The sequence below is a fragment of the Anabas testudineus genome, chromosome 2, assembly GCF_900324465.2.
Source record: "Anabas testudineus chromosome 2, fAnaTes1.2, whole genome shotgun sequence".
NCBI classification, from domain to species: domain Eukaryota; kingdom Metazoa; phylum Chordata; class Actinopteri; order Anabantiformes; family Anabantidae; genus Anabas; species Anabas testudineus.
The window spans coordinates 13,470,262-13,490,000 of record NC_046611.1 but is presented as its reverse complement, the minus strand read 5'-3'; the positions used below and the strand labels follow the sequence as shown (position 1 = coordinate 13,490,000).

General features: G+C 40.5%; 1 protein-coding gene across 2 annotated transcripts; it reads left to right on the top strand.

Annotated features, from left to right (window-relative positions):
* The first annotated feature begins 5,161 nt into the window (after positions 1 to 5,161).
* On the top strand, positions 5,162 to 16,053 carry LOC113164298 (double-stranded RNA-specific editase 1-like). Of its 2 annotated transcripts, XM_026363536.1 has the most exons (11): positions 5,165 to 5,271; positions 6,405 to 6,409; positions 9,030 to 9,092; positions 11,688 to 12,625; positions 13,440 to 13,554; positions 13,833 to 14,001; positions 14,093 to 14,247; positions 14,350 to 14,518; positions 14,752 to 14,933; positions 15,095 to 15,278; positions 15,876 to 16,053. In XM_026363536.1, exons 1-11 carry the CDS (start codon positions 5,165 to 5,167, stop codon positions 16,051 to 16,053), a joined length of 2,265 nt encoding a protein of 754 aa, XP_026219321.1. The 2 variants fall into 2 exon arrangements, with proteins under 2 accessions (XP_026219322.1, XP_026219321.1); XM_026363537.1 differs by lacking the exon at positions 6,405 to 6,409 and having other exon boundaries at positions 5,162 to 5,297.
* The last annotated feature ends 3,686 nt before the right edge of the window (positions 16,054 to 19,739 follow it).

The window sequence follows — 19,739 nt, the reverse complement described above, 5'->3', positions numbered from 1 at the left end:
GGGAGGAATGTTAATAAGAGCTAGTGCAAGTGCTCTGAGCACAATGATGCAAATAATACCTCTACTTTTAATTAACAATAAGAAAACAATGCAAACAGAGCGTTTCATCCAGTTGCTGCTGTTACAGTGAAGAGATTCAGAATAACTAAGTAAAGCAGGTTTATCACATCAGATCTCAGACTCTGTATGAGGTTAAAACCCTGTGGGACAGCTGAGTCATTACTGCAGTGGAGGAAACAAGAAACAGCAAAAAAACAACAAAAATAAAAATATAAGAGAGGAGTGAATGAGAAAAATGACAAACTACACAAGATGACGTGTGTAAAACAGCTGCAAACACATTAGAAATATAAAAACAGTCAAATGAAGCAACTGTATCCTATATTAAAATAATAACTCTACATCACTTTCCTGAAACATCCTCCTTCACCTCTAACACAGAACAGAGCCAGTAGCCTCCTCGTGTCTTCTCCCTGCGACCTGTGGGACGTGTGCTGCAGTCAGTGCGTCCTGCACCAACTGTGCCCACTGGACTACAGGCTGCTCCAGGACCCAGAGACACATTATTTCGGTGTGTGGACAGCGTGTGCTGGTGCTTGACGCGCCGGTGTGGCCTCGGTTTCTGCAGCCACCTCTTTTCTCGTGTCTGCTCGTCGTCCCACTGCTGCGTCGTCCCGGGACGTTGCGCGCTCAGAGCTCGGACCAGCAACACACCTCTGGCTGTAGAGGAGGCTGCCCAAGCTCCCGGACTCTGACAAGCACCTTGTCCAGGAATCAAACCGTAAGTAGCCGTGATTTGCTTGTGTTTAGTCATTGGAAAGTGAAGAACTAACTAACTGAATGTGCCAGTAACAAGCTGAAACTCTGAGCTGGGAACTTTAAGACGTGTTAGTACAAATCGAGGAAACTCAGACATGCATATGTCAAAACCACTCATCACGCACTGTGGACTGGAAGAAGATGGAGAGGATACGTTTGATTTATTATTATTATGAGAACTAACTAATAAATCAAGCTGGTCATGTACAGTGGTGACTAAAGTGTTGGCTCTAAAGTATTCCTCACATGTACTATTACTTCTAATACTATTACTACTAATACTACTACTACTAATAATCATAATAATAATAATCATCATCATCATCATAATAACATTGAGGGAAATTACAGATTTACAAACCAGTATTGAGACAATCCGGTTTATTTCATGCTGTGGTTGGTCAGGTGGGTTTCAAGCGCTTTCTTTGTATAACTACTGAGTACTTGCTGATATCAAGTACCAATATGAGAACTTCATAATCACAGACTATTTCTCTCATAAAAATTACATAACAATGCAAAGACTGTAATACTAAGGAGAACAGTACTGATTTTTAATAGTGTGGCCTGCAGTGATTTAGGTTTTAAGTAAAACAGTGTCTGTCTCTTACTTACTACTACTCTAATCTATATCATACTTTCCTATTGTCTGTGAAGACGTCACGTTTCTATACGTTTGTGTTCTGATATTCAGCAGCCGTCTGACCAACGACTTGTGCTGTCTCTGTAACTATTGGCTGATTTTGCTGTATTGAGTATTAGGGTTTTTTCAAGGGCGATACACAACCTTTGTGTCTTTGCTGCATGTGTGTGGTGATCACTCCTCTCTACACTGAGAGCAGGGGAGCAGAGCTGCCAGTGACTTTTACTTTTGTTGGTATCATTTCTCCAAACCACTGAAATCTCTCCTGATGTTCAGCTCTGGCAGGTGATGGTTTACAGTGTCTATGACTCCTCTGACAGTTGTGAGTACATAAGGGCTCTGAAAGTAGTAAATAAAATAAAATAAATTATTAAGACATAAAAAATACCAGTCGATAAATAGAAAGGGGGAAAACATGCAATAATTAGAAGTAAACAGAGCCGATCTTCTTAATCTAACAGATATTGTAACAACATAACAGACAGATAATGAGGAAGAGAGCACGTTGAACACTTTATGATCTGGAGTAAAACAGCCTGTCGGGAAGGTTGATGATTTAATTGCCTCTTGCCACAAGTAGAGCAGTGCTCGGAACCTGTTCATGAAGTTCTCTGTAAATAGGAAGAACGACTTTAAAATTCTATTCTGGATAATAGTCTGTGGAAGAGGGTTTTTGTACTGTCAAATATTCTGTTTTGTCCTTTACTCCTCTGTAGCTGAGTGATTACAGCACATGCTACGTAATCTCAGCGTCCCCCAGTTTGTGCAGTTTTACTGCATGTGATACCTCCCTCTCTTCTCCCTTCTTCCCTGTCTGCCGACTTACTAACTCCGTTTGGCAAAAATGCTAAAGAAAGAAAAAGTTTCAATGGGTATAAAAAGAGCATTTTAGAGAGTCAGAGTCTCTCAGTAGTTAAGATGGGCTGAAATTCAGTGTAGTGGTAAATAATTTCAGAATTAAGTTCTGAAATTATACATTTTAAATTGCAAAGATTAGAATATATCATCATCTACAGTGTCTAAATATTATCTGGAGAGATCTCTGTGAGCAAGAGATACGATGTGGATGTCCCTGATCTTCAGGCCATTTGTTCATTTGGTATGTTTCTACCTTGTGTTGTGACTACATTATGGGTTTATGAGATTTGCTAATCATTGCTTTTTGTCCTTCCGGTGATTTTACACATCATCCAATTTTTTGGAACTGAGGCTGTAATCTGATTAAATTTAATCAGATAAAATATTGTTGATGCCTCTAAATAATGTGGAATGATGGATGTGTGAAGTATTCAATCACTGTCTTGCATTTTACAGTATTTATATTAAGCCAGTCTGAAAACAATGTACTATAGCCCTACATATGTGCTAATGAAGTTTAGTGTTGAAATAATATCTTCATCATCAGTACAGTCTTTTTCACTCCTCACTGGTCTTTGCTCAACTACAGTAAAAAGTGAATATCTCTGCACCACTGCCAGGCTGTTGATGGGAGCCACTTGTCACAAAGTGACCCTGTGGCCTGCCTGCTTCCATCCAGACGGACATTTTTGAACACAGTAAGAGACAACCAATCGAACGGCCTCTGTGCTGCTGTAATTCGACAGTACTCTAGGGACTCATTGAGCAGAGTGGCTGCACAGATAAAAGCTCCCAACGTGAAGAACAAATGAGAAAAGATCTTTGTCATCTGAAGGAAGCCACACACACATATCCTAACATCTACTACTCATGTTTATGATCCAGTGTGAGGAGACTTCTTATTTGTTGTGTGTAGTTCTGGATTTCTGCAGCAAAAACTAATTTTTCATATAAAAAACACAAATCAAGCTAAACAGAAGAACATTACCTAGAACTTCAGTTAATAAGTTAATAGTCGTATTTGATAACGGTAAGAATATATGAATTATGATGAATTCGTGTATGTCATACGTCCTAAACCTCTACAAGAATTAACAGTATCTCGTGCATCAAGGCAAGAACAAGAATTAAATCAAAAGTTCACATACTGTGACGCAGCTGTGAGAAAGTAGAAACAAAATACACAGTGAGTGCGTACATGTCCCAGTAGTTAATCACAGCGTGTTATAGTTAAATCACTTGTTTTCAATCTAGTAGCAAAACATACACATATCAATACAGAGCTCCAGACTTCGACCATTTACAGCATCAAATGCTGCAGACAGATCAAGTAGGACTGAGGTAGAGGACAGCTGTAGTAGTCTAAAGGAACTCACGAGTGGCTGGAGTGACTGGAGTGATCATTCCCTCGTCGCAGTCAGACATCAGGCAGGTTGTATTCTGTAGTGTGTCACCTCATAACAACACTGAATGTCAGTAGAATGCAGAAAATCATTCAGTTTGTCTGTCATATATATAGTTTCTTTCTAGTTTTTAATGCCCTCTCTTTCTTATTCTTCACTGCAAATCTAATAAGAAATGGTAATAAATGCACTTTTGCCAATCAGTCTTCATACCATCATTTTTTTTTTACATATTTTTCGTATGTTTTGCAAATTTTCTTGAAAATCAAGAACGTAAACATCTCATATAGAAAATTGAATGTTTACATTTTGTCTTTAGTGCCACAAACCTCCTGTAAGTACTACATGGAGTATGGTATAAAGTATATAATATATAGAGTATGCTGCTTCTTCATGGATATTGAAATACTGGAAACTGCTCTTTGTATAGTTGTTTATACAAAGTACAGCTGCTCCATCTAAAGGCCACTCACTGTAACGCCACCTCGTACTGACACGCATCAGTTCCACCTTCTTAAACATAAGGATTTGTTTCTTTTCTTCGTTTGCTTCTTATTGTGATTTTTATATCAGAATTAACCTGCTTGTTGTGTTTTTCTTAATTCAGAGCACAGAGCTGATGGAGTCACCCCCTTATCCAGAAACAGACAAAAACCAGGCTGACAGCAGTTTTAATTTTTGTTTAATATTACGTAAATTAAATTATATAAACAAGCCGCAGCATAGGTACAAAGGCTCTAAATGTGTGCTGTGAGGCAGATCACTTTTAATTTCTCTTGCATTTAATGCAGTAATACTAATTACCATCATTATACCTAGGGGAGACAAATCTGTTCAGCTGTGATGCCGGTAGAGGACACAAGGGGGCAGTGCTGACTCTCAAAGCTGTTCCATGAGTAACTCTCATGTCTGGTGTCTCATTGAAAAGTGTTTAGTATGTTTTATTATATGTAGTTTAAGACAGCAATGGTCCAACATCTCTGGGCATCATGCATGTATGTTTTGCTCCACTGGACATGGCTGTGATCAGAAGTGTCTAGAGTCTTATAAACCGTACAGCCCCACCACAGTTTCCGTTAATGAATGATAACAATACTTGTGGTACATTGGGGTGATGGTTATTAGCACCTTAACAGAAACTCTTGTTTTTGCTTGGTTGCTTGCCAACCAAGTTCATCGTAGCCCAAAGAGAGAATTTAAGAGAAAGGCATGGAAAGAGAGAGGAGAGAGGCAATAGAGGGGCGTGGGGGGGAGCAGACAACCCAGCCCATTCATCTGACAGTCACTTACCACGGCAAGTGTGTCAACAGTGTATCTGCTTCATGGTAGACTGGCTGCCTCTCCTCCTCTGTCCTCTGTCCAAAGTTGCACAGGCACCCTGTGTGTCTCTCCTTTACGTTAGGCTGAGAGGAGTCTGCAGGGTGGTGGACAGATCCGAGCCATGGCTCTGCTGATGGACACCACTCACACCACAGCAGCGTACCACTGCCTGATTCACCGCAGGTTCAAAAGGAGGAGAAAGAAACGGTCGGAGCGCAAAGGTATGATGTTTGTAGCTGCTGCTCGGCTCTGCGGTCTGTGAGTCTGTATTAGAGGACAGGGCTCTGACAGTATGTGTTGTTACTACTTATCCTGTACTTTATGTCGTGTACATGTGCAAACGTGGCAAAACTCTGAGACATTTGTTCCAGATGCCTCTGACATGTTTTTCTCATCTTTTGTCATTTGTTGTGTTTTATACAAAACCAAGAGAATATAATGTCTTTAACTGTTATGTTCAGTGTTAACGTTAAGTACAGCCAGTAGTTCTGATATTGCTTATGCTGTGTAAAAGGTTATAGATTACTAGTTACCTTGTGAAAATAATTGATAATGTAACTATTTAATTACTTTATCAAATCAATGCAACATTACATTACTTTGGAATAGTGTTTGCTTACTTTTCCAATAAAACTTGAATCAAATACAAAAGTCCTAAAAACATCAATTAAAGCCAGGCCGTGTAAACCATTCCTCAACACTGATTATACTATATATCAGTGGTAATAATGACAATCAGGTATTTTGTCACACTTTAACATATTCTAAAAGGTTGAGCCGCTGACTTATGAACTGCAGAGTTTCTAGGATTTTCTACTAAAAGAGACATTGTCCATGGTTCTACTAACCCTAACACATGCATATACAAGGGAGCAGCTTTTAAACAACTGTCCACTGTAGTGACCACTATGCATGAAACTTATCTACCTGTAGATGTTTGTCTGGTTTGTCACTGACCGTTTCAATGTTGACTGTACAGTGAAGTTAGAGTTCTTTCAGCAGGAAAATGCTGTTGAATTTCCAGCAGGGGAAGACGTTAAGTTAAGAAGGCATTCTTAAAAAAGGATGGTCTCTACACCTGTGTCAACCACAAACTGGCATCAGGTCTGGAACAGTGAAGATGAAACCAAAGTTGAAGCAGTGTTTTAATTGTTGGAAAGCTGGTTCTCCCTCAGGTGGCCATGAGAAGGAGGTGTGAATGGACGTTAAGATGCACTAGGAGTGGGTGATCCAATGACAAAAACTGGATTACACAGTTTTTTTTTTATAAGACAGCAAAAATAACTGTGCTCTCATGTTTCTTGATGTTTTAGCAACAGCTGCCAAACAAAGTGTCAGTCAGAAATCTGTATCAGAAACAGAGGTTGTGCACTGTTTACCTTAATTAATGACTCTTTTAAATTATGTCTTTCCCATGGATCAGCACGGATCAGAGAGTATTTATATCCCTTCACATTTTACTTTAATTAACTTTCAAATGGCAAAATTTTTTAACTCTTTTTTAATCAATCAAAAACCAAAAACTGAAACATCTCATCTACAAAAGGATTTAGACTCTTTGCTGTATCAGCCCAGCTCAAGTGCTTCCAGTGGCCTTAAGCATCCTGTTTTTTCTTGAGTCCACCTGTGACAAATTCACTGAACCTGCTTCAGAAAGGCACAGACCTGTGTAGATAATGTTCCCCCAATTCTCACAGCATATCAGGACTAAAATGAAGCCATGAAGTCTAAGGAGCTCTCTGTAGACCCCCACAGTGCCATTTTGCGGCGAGGCACAGATTCATACAGAGGTATAAAACCATATCTAAAGCTTGGAGTGTTCCCAGGAGCACGGTGGCCTCAATAATTGTGAAATGGCTTAACCAAGAAGATGCTGAGCTGAAGCTTCTTCTAAAGGCTCAAACAAAATACTGAATCAAAGTTCTGGTGGGTACATGAGAGATTTTGGTTAATTAATTAGCAAAAAGCTTTTTAAAAATATGATTTTGCTTCAGAAAAAAAGACATATATAAATCAACCATTTCAAAATTGACAGTATATGTAAATATCTACAACAGTATGACAGGTTTGATTATAATTTTAATTACCCCATGTGTGATTTCAAAATGCAAAATTCAAGTGCACTAAATCCACATAATAATTCAAACTTCATTTATTGTCACCACAATCCAAAGCGCTCAGTGCAGTGTGATCTTTAATCTCTGTATTCCACTCTGGGATATTCAGTTTAGCAAGTCAGACAAAATTAATGTTTAAAAAACGGAGCTATTGTACATACTTTGCATGCGGGGAGAGTGAGGAGCCCATCAATCCCATGCCCCTGTTAAGCGGGGTGTTGTAAGATGAAGTCAAGTGTGAGTTTAATCTGCTGGGAGCAAAAGTGAATTTCAGACGAGGTATAAACTGATGTGCTCTGTGATGCGTGCACGGCGTGCCGCTGCCAAAACCTGCAGCCACAGACCTCTGTCTGGCAAACAGCCGCCACTCCACTGATGTGGAGGAGTTGATTGAGACCCGCACCTCCCCTTACTCAGCTCCCTGCCCCCCACTGCCCCCCTTTCTTTGACCTGCTTCCAAGTTTTAGCCTGAAGCTCTGCTGATATCCCAGATTCTCTTTTGAAACTCAGGGTCTCTGACACACACACACACACACACACACACACACATATCCTCCGTCCCCGCAGTGTATCAAATGCCTCATCAGACAAGTAGAAAGAGAGCAGCACAGCATGAAGGGCAGAGTCATGTTTCAGTATGACTTCTAATTCAAGCGAGAGTTAAGGCTGAACAGAAACTGAACAAATCATCACATTTATGATTAACAGATGAACCATTTCCTGATCTAAAAGTATACATAACATCTAATGTGAAAAGCTAATTCAAAAACGTTAGAGCTACATTTTTGTCTTGACTTGAGTCCATCACATTCCATCTTTCTACTTGTATTTCCCACTGAAGAAACATTTTTATTCCTGTTTGCTCTTGAACGTTGGAGGAAGATGTTAAAGAAGCAAGGACAGTTTTGTGATCATCCCTGGAAAAATTAATCAAAGCCCAGACTGTGGACACTAACTTCGATGGGTACACATGTAGATACATCCTGCTTGTTAGGCACCAGAAGAAAGCACTAACCCTCCACCCTCTACCTCCACCTGCCTGTCCATCAGTTTTTGGGCTTGTTAATCCTGAAGCTCTGGGGTGTGAAATTCAACATCAGCTCTGAGCTTAAATTCCCTCTCTGGGAGATAGCAGAGGCCTCAGCATGGGGCGAGAAGAACAGTGATAGCCATCTGTTGTTGGTGGCGAGCCCAGTCATGCAGAGAGAATGGGATGGAGGAGAGTCAGGCACTGAGGAGGGAACCTGGGATCGTTCATGCTGACCTTCTCAGACCTTGTGAAAAAGAATAAAAATAAAATATAATACAGTACAACTCAGGAAAACAACTAATCTCAAGCCCAATTAAAATGTGCAGGATAATTTTGAAATGTTTATTTCTCAACTAAAACACACAAAAAATTGTTGTGACTCTGTTCCCGACCCTCTGTTCAGAGACTTTTATTTTGAAATTCCAGCACCACTTTCTGTCTGTGAACACATATTTTCTCTAATTAAATCAGTATTTCCCATTTATACGGTATAACCACACATGGTGGCATCAAAATTAGGATTATATCAACCATGCAACACTAGTTTAGTGTAGTTTTATGGCAAATATAGTGATCCACCAGTGATTTGATCCACCAGGTACAAGAATTTATAAACAGTCAATCTTTTTCTGTTAGTGTCAAAAAAGTCATTTTAGATCAATAGTGTAGAAATATAAAAAGTGATCACTTCCTACTGTGTGGTTAATTTAGGTAAAGCACTGACAATAAGTCATGCATTAGCTAATTAGTTATTTCCAATCATATTACTCCGATGGTCACATACATATTGAAAACAATTCTGACTTAAGTTTAATGTTGTGTGTTTCCTCCAGGTCGAGCACAGCGACTTCGAAACCAGGAGAGGCTGCTCACCCTAGAGCAGGACGAAACACAAAGCATGAGTGAGTTACTGTTTTCAGTCAGTTCAAGTCTTACCAGCATTACCTATAGTAGCCTGTGTGTGTTTGTTTTGCTCAAACCGTGCACTGAAACAGGATCAAGGGGAAGTCAGGATAATACGTAACACTAAAGCATGCAAAAGGAACACGTTCATACAACATCATAATAATAATAATGTCATAATAATAATAATGTTTTTTTTAATAAATAGTTTTTTTATTTGCAAAAATTAGATGACGAGAAGCCAGAAATTTATTTTAAAACAGTGGATCTGGTTTGTCATGGTAGACTGAAAGGCGTGCTCAAAGACATGAACCAGAACTTGAGGATCACGGCTCAGCCTGCATTTAGTTTGCCTCAGCTGATAGGGTCTCTTTACACATTTCATTATTTGAGTTTGGACAGCAGTAATCCTCTCCCTCCACTGTGTAAAGCATTGTCAAACCAGTAGGGAGAACGTGGATTATGGCTGTCAGTACATGGAGGGCTGTGTGCAGGCTGGCGATGAATTCACTTGTTCACTTTGGTGATTTGTAATGTTTCTATGTTTGCTTAAAGTCAATGTGTTTGCATGCTGAGCTACAGCATTGGCTGTGTCACTGAACAATATCATTATGCTCTCTCATTCCCAAGACAGCTATAATCACCCTTCCCTCTTGTTGCCCAGGGAATGAACTGCTATTGTGTTTTTTATGTTTGAGTTTCCTCCCCCTTTTGAATTCTCACAGAACTTGGAAGCTCGGCCCATACAAGTGTTGTTTCATAAAATGAAGCTGTTGTTTAGTCATTCTAGGAAATTTGACATACCATAAAAACATACCGAAAGACTTTAATGCCAACATGGGGATCTGTGGAGAACACTCAGTATAAAACTAAAAAACAGAAATCATGTCAAACAAACTAAATCATGTCCAAACTTGACTTGTACCCTCAAAAAATGGTGCACGCTGAGCTTAAAGGTGTGCAATGAAGACAGTGTCCTTGAAATTATACACAGTGGATTTTGCAACTTCTGCAATCAAACTCCTCATTGGTTCAGTTTGTGGTTGAGAGGGACTTAACCGTCTGCATCTCGTACAACAGTAAGCCATGTGTTTAATTGACTTGATGCCAGGGAGGCATGCATCGTGCCCCCAATATGATCTGCGGACTCTACTTTCTGCACAACAAACATGACTTTCATGCAGTTGCTGGTTTCCTGAGAATTATAGAAGCAATCTTTCCATAAAGTGTTATTTATTGAGAGCTGCTGTAGTTCATCAAAATGATTATTAACCTCTCCCACTAACAGTTTTAATTCCTCTGATTGTGTTTACGCTGGTCACTCTTCAATCTCATGACAGATATTAGTGAAACACACAAAAATCTGTCTCCGTCTTCACCTTGTTTTGCACCTGTTGTCTGTCTCCCAATTTTTCTAGATCACCTAAGTAAAAACACCCACAAAAGGAACGCACAATTGTCTTAGTAAATCAGGGCGATTGTGTAGAGCATCTGAACTCTTAGCCACGTGTCAGCCATATAGAAAATGGAAAAGAGAGACAATAAAGCGATATCCACCCTGTCCTGCCAACCAACCACTCAATGTCTTAAATGTCTCATTTATTCAATATAGATTTAAGTTAATAGAGCTCTGTACTGTCTGACTTTTGCTTTCATTCATAATTATGGTGGATGTGGTGGCTCTGTTCCTCACAATGAACACTGACAACATTCATGCTACAAATGCTTGTTAAACAGTTGCACACACTACATGAAGTGCTAAAAGGATATATTTGGCATAACAACTAAAGTACAGGCACAGCTGCTGTAATTATCATAGACTAATAACACAGTGAGAGCTGGTTAGCTCTCATTGGCCAGCTAGATGGATAGATGCATCCATCTAGCTACAATGCTGCTTGCAGTAAATGTTCTACAGCGCTTTCCTACCTTATTAGTACTCAAAGTGCTTTTACACTGCTTCTCATTCACCCATTCACACACACAAGCACACAGCACTGATGGCGAAGCTGCCGTGCAGCTTAACTGACATAATGGGTCAACCAGGGCTTCGGTGTCTTGCTCAAGGACAATTGGACATATACAGAAGGAGAAGGAGTTGGAAACTGATCCCATAACTGGTAGATGACAGCACTACCTCTGACCGCAACAGTCGCAGCGTGCTTGTGTTTCATAATAATGTGATGTAATGTACTTTTCTTTTCACGTCATCTGAAATAACAGTATGAAACACTGACTCCATTGTTTGCACCTCATCTTTTCCTACTCCCCATCTCAACCTGCAGTTTGTAGAATTTATGTTTGTCCTGAGCACCAAAAGGCCTATTGAGCTTTTGCCAGAGGATGTTATGAATGGATGTTTACAAGATCTATCAGCATTGTTCGTAATACAGAGAGGATCTCCTAGAAATAATTAATGGTTTGTCTGTGTTAAGACTATTTTCTTACTTAAAGAAAGTAAAGATTACTAAGAATTTTTTAATTAATGCATTTCACACTTCACTTTAGCTTGGAGAGAAAAGGAATCTCTACATTTTACATTTACAACATTCTGCAACAAAGGCGCTGTAAGTTACTCTTTCTGGGCACTGCAGGTTCATGCAGCACAGATATTAAGGAAAATCGGAACTTGGACAATGTTTTCTCCAAAGAGGGTGTTGCAGCTGAGGCAGACCAAGTCCTCAGCAGGAGTGCTGGGGGTGGGAGAAAACGTCCATTAGAGGAGGGCAGTAATGGGCGTACCCATTCCAAGTACAGGCCTAAGAAGCGTAAGAAAGCCTCCGGGACCATTCTGCCTAAGAACGCCGTCATGCAGCTGAATGAGATCAAGCCAGGGCTGCAGTACAAACTGCTCTCTCAGACGGGGCCAGTCCATGCCCCTGTCTTTGTGATGACTGTGGAGGTTAACGGGCAGCTCTTCGAGGGCACGGGTCCAACCAAGAAGAAAGCCAAGCTGATTGCAGCAGAGAAGGCCCTGCGCTCCTTCGTTCAGTTTCCTAATGCATCTGAAGCCCACTTGGCCATGGGCCAGACTCTGTCTATTCCCACAGACTTCACCTCGGATCAGGCTGACTTTCCCGACATGCTCTTTAATGCCTTTGAGACATCCATACCTGTAGATAACTCCTTTTACGTTGCTTCCAATAGTCACGGGTCCTTTCATTCACTTGGAATTGAGTACCCATTACTACCCTTTAGCCCTGTGCCAGACCTGATCCAAGCTCCATTACATCCTGCTCCCTCCATCTTCATCTCGCCAACAAGCTGCAAGAACCCTGTCATGATCCTGAATGAGTTGCGGCCAGGTCTCAAGTATGACTTTGTGTCGGAGAGTGGGGAGAGCCATTCAAAGAACTTTGTAATGTCAGTAAAGGTAGACGCTCAGAGTTTCCAGGGTTCTGGGAGGAACAAGAAACTGGCCAAAGCCCGGGCTGCCCAGGCTGCTCTGTCGGCTCTGTTTAACATGAAGCTGGATGAGGCTCCATCACAGCAACCAATACCCAGGGAGGGACTGCAGCTTCACCTGCCACAGGTAAGCATGAAAAAGACAAAGAATTCAGTTACCAGTCTCAATATTCAGACCAGTACTCTTATTGGTACAGGTAATTCTGGTACTGGTATTTACAAAGATTTTTACTGGCACTGGCAAAAAACTGCTGCCAAAGAATTGAATCTTAAAGTTTACTAGTTTTCTGACCTTTCAGCTGCATCACCCCGGGTATCACACAGTATTAGCATTGTAATTAGCACTAGTCTTGCAAAAATCACAATACCCAGCCCGAGTCTAATTTAATTGCAGCAGTGGAGAGCTGTTACACAATTATCAGTACATGTGAAGGGCGTGAATATTGTCAGGTGTCAGGATTTGTCTGAAAAAGGCAGTGGCTCGTGACCACCCTGACAAAGCCTGATTGAAGATGGAGACGGCTTCAGGAGAAACACGTTCAACATACTGAGAATCTCTTTAACTAATCCCTGCCTGTAATCCCTGCACAGTGATAACAAAGCTACAATCTAAATTATTATCACCTTCTTACTGCTATTCGAACGCTGCGGTTTGAATGGCCTTTTCATGTCACTCTGCTTTTCTTCCGGAGCAGTGAGTGAAGCAGAGGATTTGACTGTTTGAAGCTGCTAAGATCACTGTCATTCACACCAATGAAGCATTTCTAAATTAAATATTCAGTAATAGTTTGAGTGCAGATAAGAAGAGGGTTTGCTGGATTTTAACTTCTTTGTTGTCTTCTGCTCATTGGTCTTATTACATGACACTGGATGAAAAAAGAGTGTCTCAATCTGATCAGACTTCACTTATACCCCCATTATGATTTGGGTTTTCACCCCAGATCCTGGCAGATACCGTCTCTCGTCTGGTGGTTGAGAAGTTCAGCGAGCTGACAGACAACTTTACGTCTCCGCATGCTCGACGGAAAGTATTGGCAGGTGTCATCATGACGACAGGTGCTCTGTCTTTCTTGGTTTTACTTCAAACTGTCCAGTAAAACAGTTGCTGCGTCTAAACAGCAGATTTAAAACCCAGTGTTTGGAACCAACCATCACAGTTTCTCTTATATAAGCTTATATTAGAGTAAATCTATATTCACATACATTCATTGAGTTTTAATTGAGCTATTGATTATCTTTTTATTCTATATGACAAAACCAGCCACCCCGACTTAGCTGGAACTAGAGGATCCGTGTCTCCCTGCTGACATATTTCTTCCTACCTTGTTGCCTAGGTGCAGATGTAAAGGAGGCTCAGGTCATCTGTGTGTCCACGGGTACAAAGTGTATTAATGGGGAATATATGAGTGACCGAGGTTTGGCACTCAACGACTGCCATGCTGAGATTATAGCTCGGAGGTCCCTCATTAGGTACCTGTACTCCCAGCTGGAGTGTTTCCTCAGGTGAGTTGTGGTAAGACACAGAGGACACAAAAAGTACAGTACCTCCTAATTTGGTCATCTAATGTTGCATGCTATCTTTATATGTCTTCAGTAACAATGATGTGGAGCACCAGAAATCCATCTTCAGCAGATGTGAAAACAGAGCAGGATACAAACTGAAGGACAACGTCCAGTTCCACCTCTACATCAGCACATCGCCCTGTGGAGACGCTCGCATCTTTTCTCCTCATGAAGCTGGAGTAGAGGGTGAGTGGCTGGAAAGAGAAGAAACCTGTTCAATACAGCTGTGGTGAATATTAACTTGGCTGAAGACACTTTACAACATGTGTGCATTTTGTCCTGTGTCAGATCAGGGAGACAGACACCCGAACAGGAAGGCCCGTGGGCAGCTCCGCACTAAAATTGAGTCTGGTGAAGGAACCATCCCCATGCGCTTCAGCAATACCATCCAGACATGGGACGGGGTTCTTCAGGGCGAGAGGCTGCTCACCATGTCCTGCAGCGACAAGATCGCAAGGTTTGTGTCAAATGGCTGAGCATTCAGCAAAGAAGAAAAAGAGCCGCAGCAGAAAAAGAGTCTTACCATTGAGTGGAGAGAGAATAAACGTGAATGCAGAATAATAAAGAATAGAGTTAACTGAAGTATTTGGCAAAGAAGATGATCAACATTACATCTTCTACTCTCATTGTATTTAAGAAGAATAGATGTCTCAAAATCAAACCATTGTTTGCCTTCACTTTTCTATTCAGGTGGAATGTGGTTGGTTTCCAGGGCTCTCTGATGACCTACTTCACCGAGCCGATCTATTTCTCCAGCATCATCCTGGGCAGCCTGTACCACGCTGACCACCTCTCCAGAGCCGTGTACCAGAGGATTACTGAGATCGAGGACCTGCCACAATCCTTCAGCTTGAACAGACCGCTGCTCAGCGGTGAGAAGCTCATCATCAATAAACCAAGAGAAAACTGTAACTGTAATCTCAAAATGATCTACATACAAGTTTAAGTAGAATCCCATTCAGGATGTTTTCCTCCCCAAATTATGTACGTTCTCCAATTCTATTTTTATGTCCACTGTGATCATGTGTTATAGGAATAAGTAATGCTGAAGCTCGTCAGCCAGGAAAAGCGCCAAACTTCAGTGTGAACTGGACGGTGGGAGATCAGGGCCTGGAGCTGATCAATTCCACCACAGGGAAAGATGACCTGGGCAGACCCTCCAGACTGTGTAAACATGCCCTCTACAGTCGCTGGATGCGGCTACACTGCAAGGTAATGTACTGCTGAAACATGAAATATATTACAATACTGCAGTTGACTGCACTTTGTGCATTATACTACATGTATATTAAGACTCAGAAAGTCAAGTTTAAGTTACTTTATGATGGCAGTGACTGAAAGTAGTGAACTGCGTGTAGTCAAACTAGTAGTTAACTGCAATTTGCATTTACATGTTGAGCTGGTAGTTAAACTAAATATATTTTTTCCTTGTTGTGGTTGTTACTTGTTCTTGTCTTTTCTCCACCATTGTAAAAAGATGCAGTTGTCCAGGTTTTTTCTTTTTCTGTATAATATGAGAACAAGTAGGCACTTTTTGCATCAAACTTAGCTTAGTGGCATTTTTTTGTTGGCATGTGATTTTTTTGTAATATATTTTTCTTTATATTTTGTAAATTTCCGTACGTTTTGTTCCGTACAGAGTTTAACTATTGTATCTATATCAAATTGTTAGATTATGATTATGAAAGTAATTTTCATGGACAGTAATTTGTAAAGTGAGGACTTTTCAGCTTTCAGCACGCCGTGATTAGACATTTATGTTCTTGCCATTACTTGATCAACTTTTTTGTTATTAACTAAAGATCCCTCTGTAGCTCTCCTCCTGCCCTGCGGATCAGAACAGTGAGGCCCACCAGCTACCATGAGGCCAAGCAGGCAGCGGTGGAGTACCACTCCGCCAAGCAAACACTGTTCAGAGCCTTCCACAAAGCTGGACTGGGTTCGTGGGTGAAGAAACCGATAGAACAGGACCAGTTTCCTCTCCTGAGTTAATGCCGACTAACCAGGTGGGGGAAGTTCTGCCTTTGGTTTCTGACACTGTTTCAGCATTTCTGTGTGGACTGGACTGTGTGTTAGTGAGAAGAAAGAGGAATAATGCCGTTGTCAGAATCCACGGAGTTACCATGATCCAGGACTTCATAGTGCAAATAAGTCAGTGACGCAACTGTCAAAAAATGGACAAATACCTGAAAAAAGACTATGGAGACTTCAGCACTTGTTATCATACACAGAAGAATAAAATCAGCATTATACCAAATTCAGAGGAAGTGAAATGTTTATATCCTGTGATTGCAACTTAAACATGTTAAACTGTATTGTACTTTATTTCAGTTCTTTCACAGCAAATTTAAAATCCCAAGGATGCAGTATTTCCACAATCCATTTCCACAAGAGGTCAGACTTTCTCTAAAATGCAATAACTAAAATATCTAAAGGTTTGCTTGAACTTTTAGTTTACTGCCAAAAGTAAAACTTGTTGGTCAGCATTTTCACTGACAAACTTATTGTATTTTGTAAATATATATTTTGGGATTTCACAGAGGCAACACATCTTTTTCAGCGAGGTCAGTGGATATTTTAGCAGGACAACTCTATCCAACCTCATTGTGCACGTGCTAAAACGTAGCTCTGTGCGCGTAGCTCCATAGACACAGAGTGTCTGTGCTTGTTCCAGATCTGTCTCCTTTTGAAAAGATGTGGTGCATCTTGAAGAGGAGAAACAGACACCGGTGACCACGTGCTGTTGAAAGGAAGTTGATGTACAGTACAGTGACGCGGTAAACAGTGTCCCGACTTTTGGAGTGTGCTGGAGCATCAAACTCTAAAATTTGCACATATCTATAAATTACAATGAAGTTGGTAAGTGAATATAGAAAATCTTGTCTTTGTACTTTTGTCAGATAAATAGAGATTCAAGCAAATGTGTAAATCACTTTTTATTGCAAAGTTCCAACTTTTCTGGAAATGGGGTTTGTACTTTTAAACTGTAGTCAACGCATCTGGAAGTCGAGTCATGGCAACTGGACTTCCTTCTTGTTAGGTTGAAAAGTTTCGCTACTCATCCCAGTCCCTTTCAATACTACTGGGATGGCATTGGCAGTTTATTCTTGTTTGCTGTAGACCAAAGAGGTTTAGGTTTAAAATCATAAGATGGATGTGAGACAAAGCCTTATAATTTCATTTTTTATTTGGTGGTACTTGTAGTACTGTGTTAAACAATGTGCACCTCGTGACTGATGGATGTTTCCTGGTTACCCAGGTGTGTAACTAGTTCTAAATGACTATTCCAGTTTTAGCCTTGGGTTTTACCTGCGAGGACAATAAAACCAGAGAGCTGTTTATGGGAGAAAAGCAAGCCAATAAACATAAACATTGATCATATCTAATGCTGCGATTTGGAATTTCCTGGAACAGGTTGAAAGCCAGGTTAGAATCAACACCAAACTTCATTGATCATAGAGGTGAACAGAAACAGAGGTTTATAGCACACATCATGCACACACCATGGAATGAAGCTGCAAGGAGCATTAACATCAAAGTGACCAGTGGTTGACAGAAAACCATTGCTTTTATGATGGCAGCAATGTTACGTATCCCATGGCTGAAAAGGGCTATACAGAAAGACTACAGGGCTTAATGCACTAGCTGTACGTGAAAAGCATGAATAAAACAAATAAATCCAATACGAAGAAGAGTCATAGAGCTAGAGATATAATAAAATGTTTCTGCAGTAATTTTGTTTGGTTGTCTTTGCTTTTTATTTAAATGTGTTCCTGCAGTTCTGTTGCAGTATTTCCTAGAAAATACTGTGTGATATTAAAATGCTGGTATTTTAGTTGTTGTTGACGTAACACCCAGCACTTGCTCTTTATCTGCTGCTGTCTAAATCTCCCCACCACCATCTTCACGTGGTCTGATAGATGTCTGTTACTTTGTTTATCAGCCGCCAGCATCCGTGCAACATCAGAGATCCAGATAATCTTAGTGTGGATTACCTTTCGGTCTGCAACGCCAGGGAACAGTCAAGCCCCCTGCAAACAGGCCTTTTAAGATTGACCTTTCTCCTGTGTGTGAATCTCTGAAAAGAAAGAAAGAAAAAGCTGATTTGGAGTTAAAGCTGATGCGGTGTGGCGAAAAAAATTAGAGAAAAAAGAGCATCAGGGTGAAGTGGAATTGGTGAAAATGGCATCTTCACCCCCACTTTATCTTCAAATTATGTTCGTAGGCTACATTTCTCCGAGGTAAAACACTTCTTATCATTGACTCATTAAGTCGATTGTAAGTTATTATTAGCACTACAAATGCTACTCACGTTCAACCTCAGCTGCAAGAGCACTGATTCCTAGTAAAAACAAACAAATTGTTTTTTTAATTAAAAAAATAGTAGTTTTTAATAAATATTAGGAAATGACAGCACTTGTTGCTGCCACTATCACTAGATCGTTTTCACTTTCTTGTGAACGTTACATGCTTCTCCATTTTTCAAGGTGCTTTCACATAACAAAACAAAAATTTCACATTGTGATTTTCTCATTACAAAACACCTTACGTTAAACATATAACATAGTGGTCACTGCATTGTCTAAACCAGAAAAGCTACATTATCTCATCATAACAAGGATACACACTTTCACTGACCCCTTTATCAGGTAGGTACACCTGAACAATGTGCTCTGCTGTTTCTAAAGTAAAGTAATGTAAACAGCAGCGGCAACTCTCAATATAATACACCCCTGTGGAGCTCCACCATCCACTACGACCTCAAAAATAAACATATAGTAGAATTATGACAGATAAAAGTGGAATTCATGGCACAACTGCTGTAAAGCTTTGCATTATATTGTACATGTGTACCTAATAAAGTTGCCAATGAGTATGTCCATGATTTAATTTAAGTCAACAGAATATATAGCGGTTGAAGAACCCCATAACACCACCCACTCCACCCTTGCTGGATCAATTGTTCATTCTGTGGATGTCTGCTCATTTGTCACAGCTCGTTTTCCTGGCGATCAAACCCCATTAGTTACCTAATGGGCTCCTGCGTGAACTTAATGTAGATACAGTACAGTATGGCAGCGCTCAGCAGGTGGTCTGAAAACTACTCCAACCAGTTTGCTTTTAGTCTGAGATGCTAAACCATGGCGATAACTTCATGATCTCTTATTAACACTACCAGGACATCAAACCCAACACATCGAAACAACATCAGATCTTTAGCAGCGTTATTTAAACCACTTGTTCATGAAGATGTACACGTCCTGATAGCATAAGGTTTGATAGCATAGGGTTAGTTATGGTTATAAGTCCGACATGTATATTTATATGTCTCATGTGCTTTCAGTAAATGGGAACGTGAGATTACAAACACTGTATTCACAAGTCAATTGCTATGAGTTGAAGCATCAAGTGTAATCCAGGTAACACTGCAGTGATGTAATCATCTGCCATAAATCACACAGCACAGGTCAGTGGAACTGCTGGTTCCATCCAGAGCCTACATTTCCATTTTAATTTTCTGCTCAGTGGAGCTGATGCATCTAGGCACACTGTGAGTAGCCAGGCTCTTCACTCCTATCAATCCATTGTTAAATGACAATGACCTTTCCTTTCTGAATCTATGAAAAACTCAACTCGTTCACATGAGGAGACAGGTACTGGTGTGTGCACCACGCTGA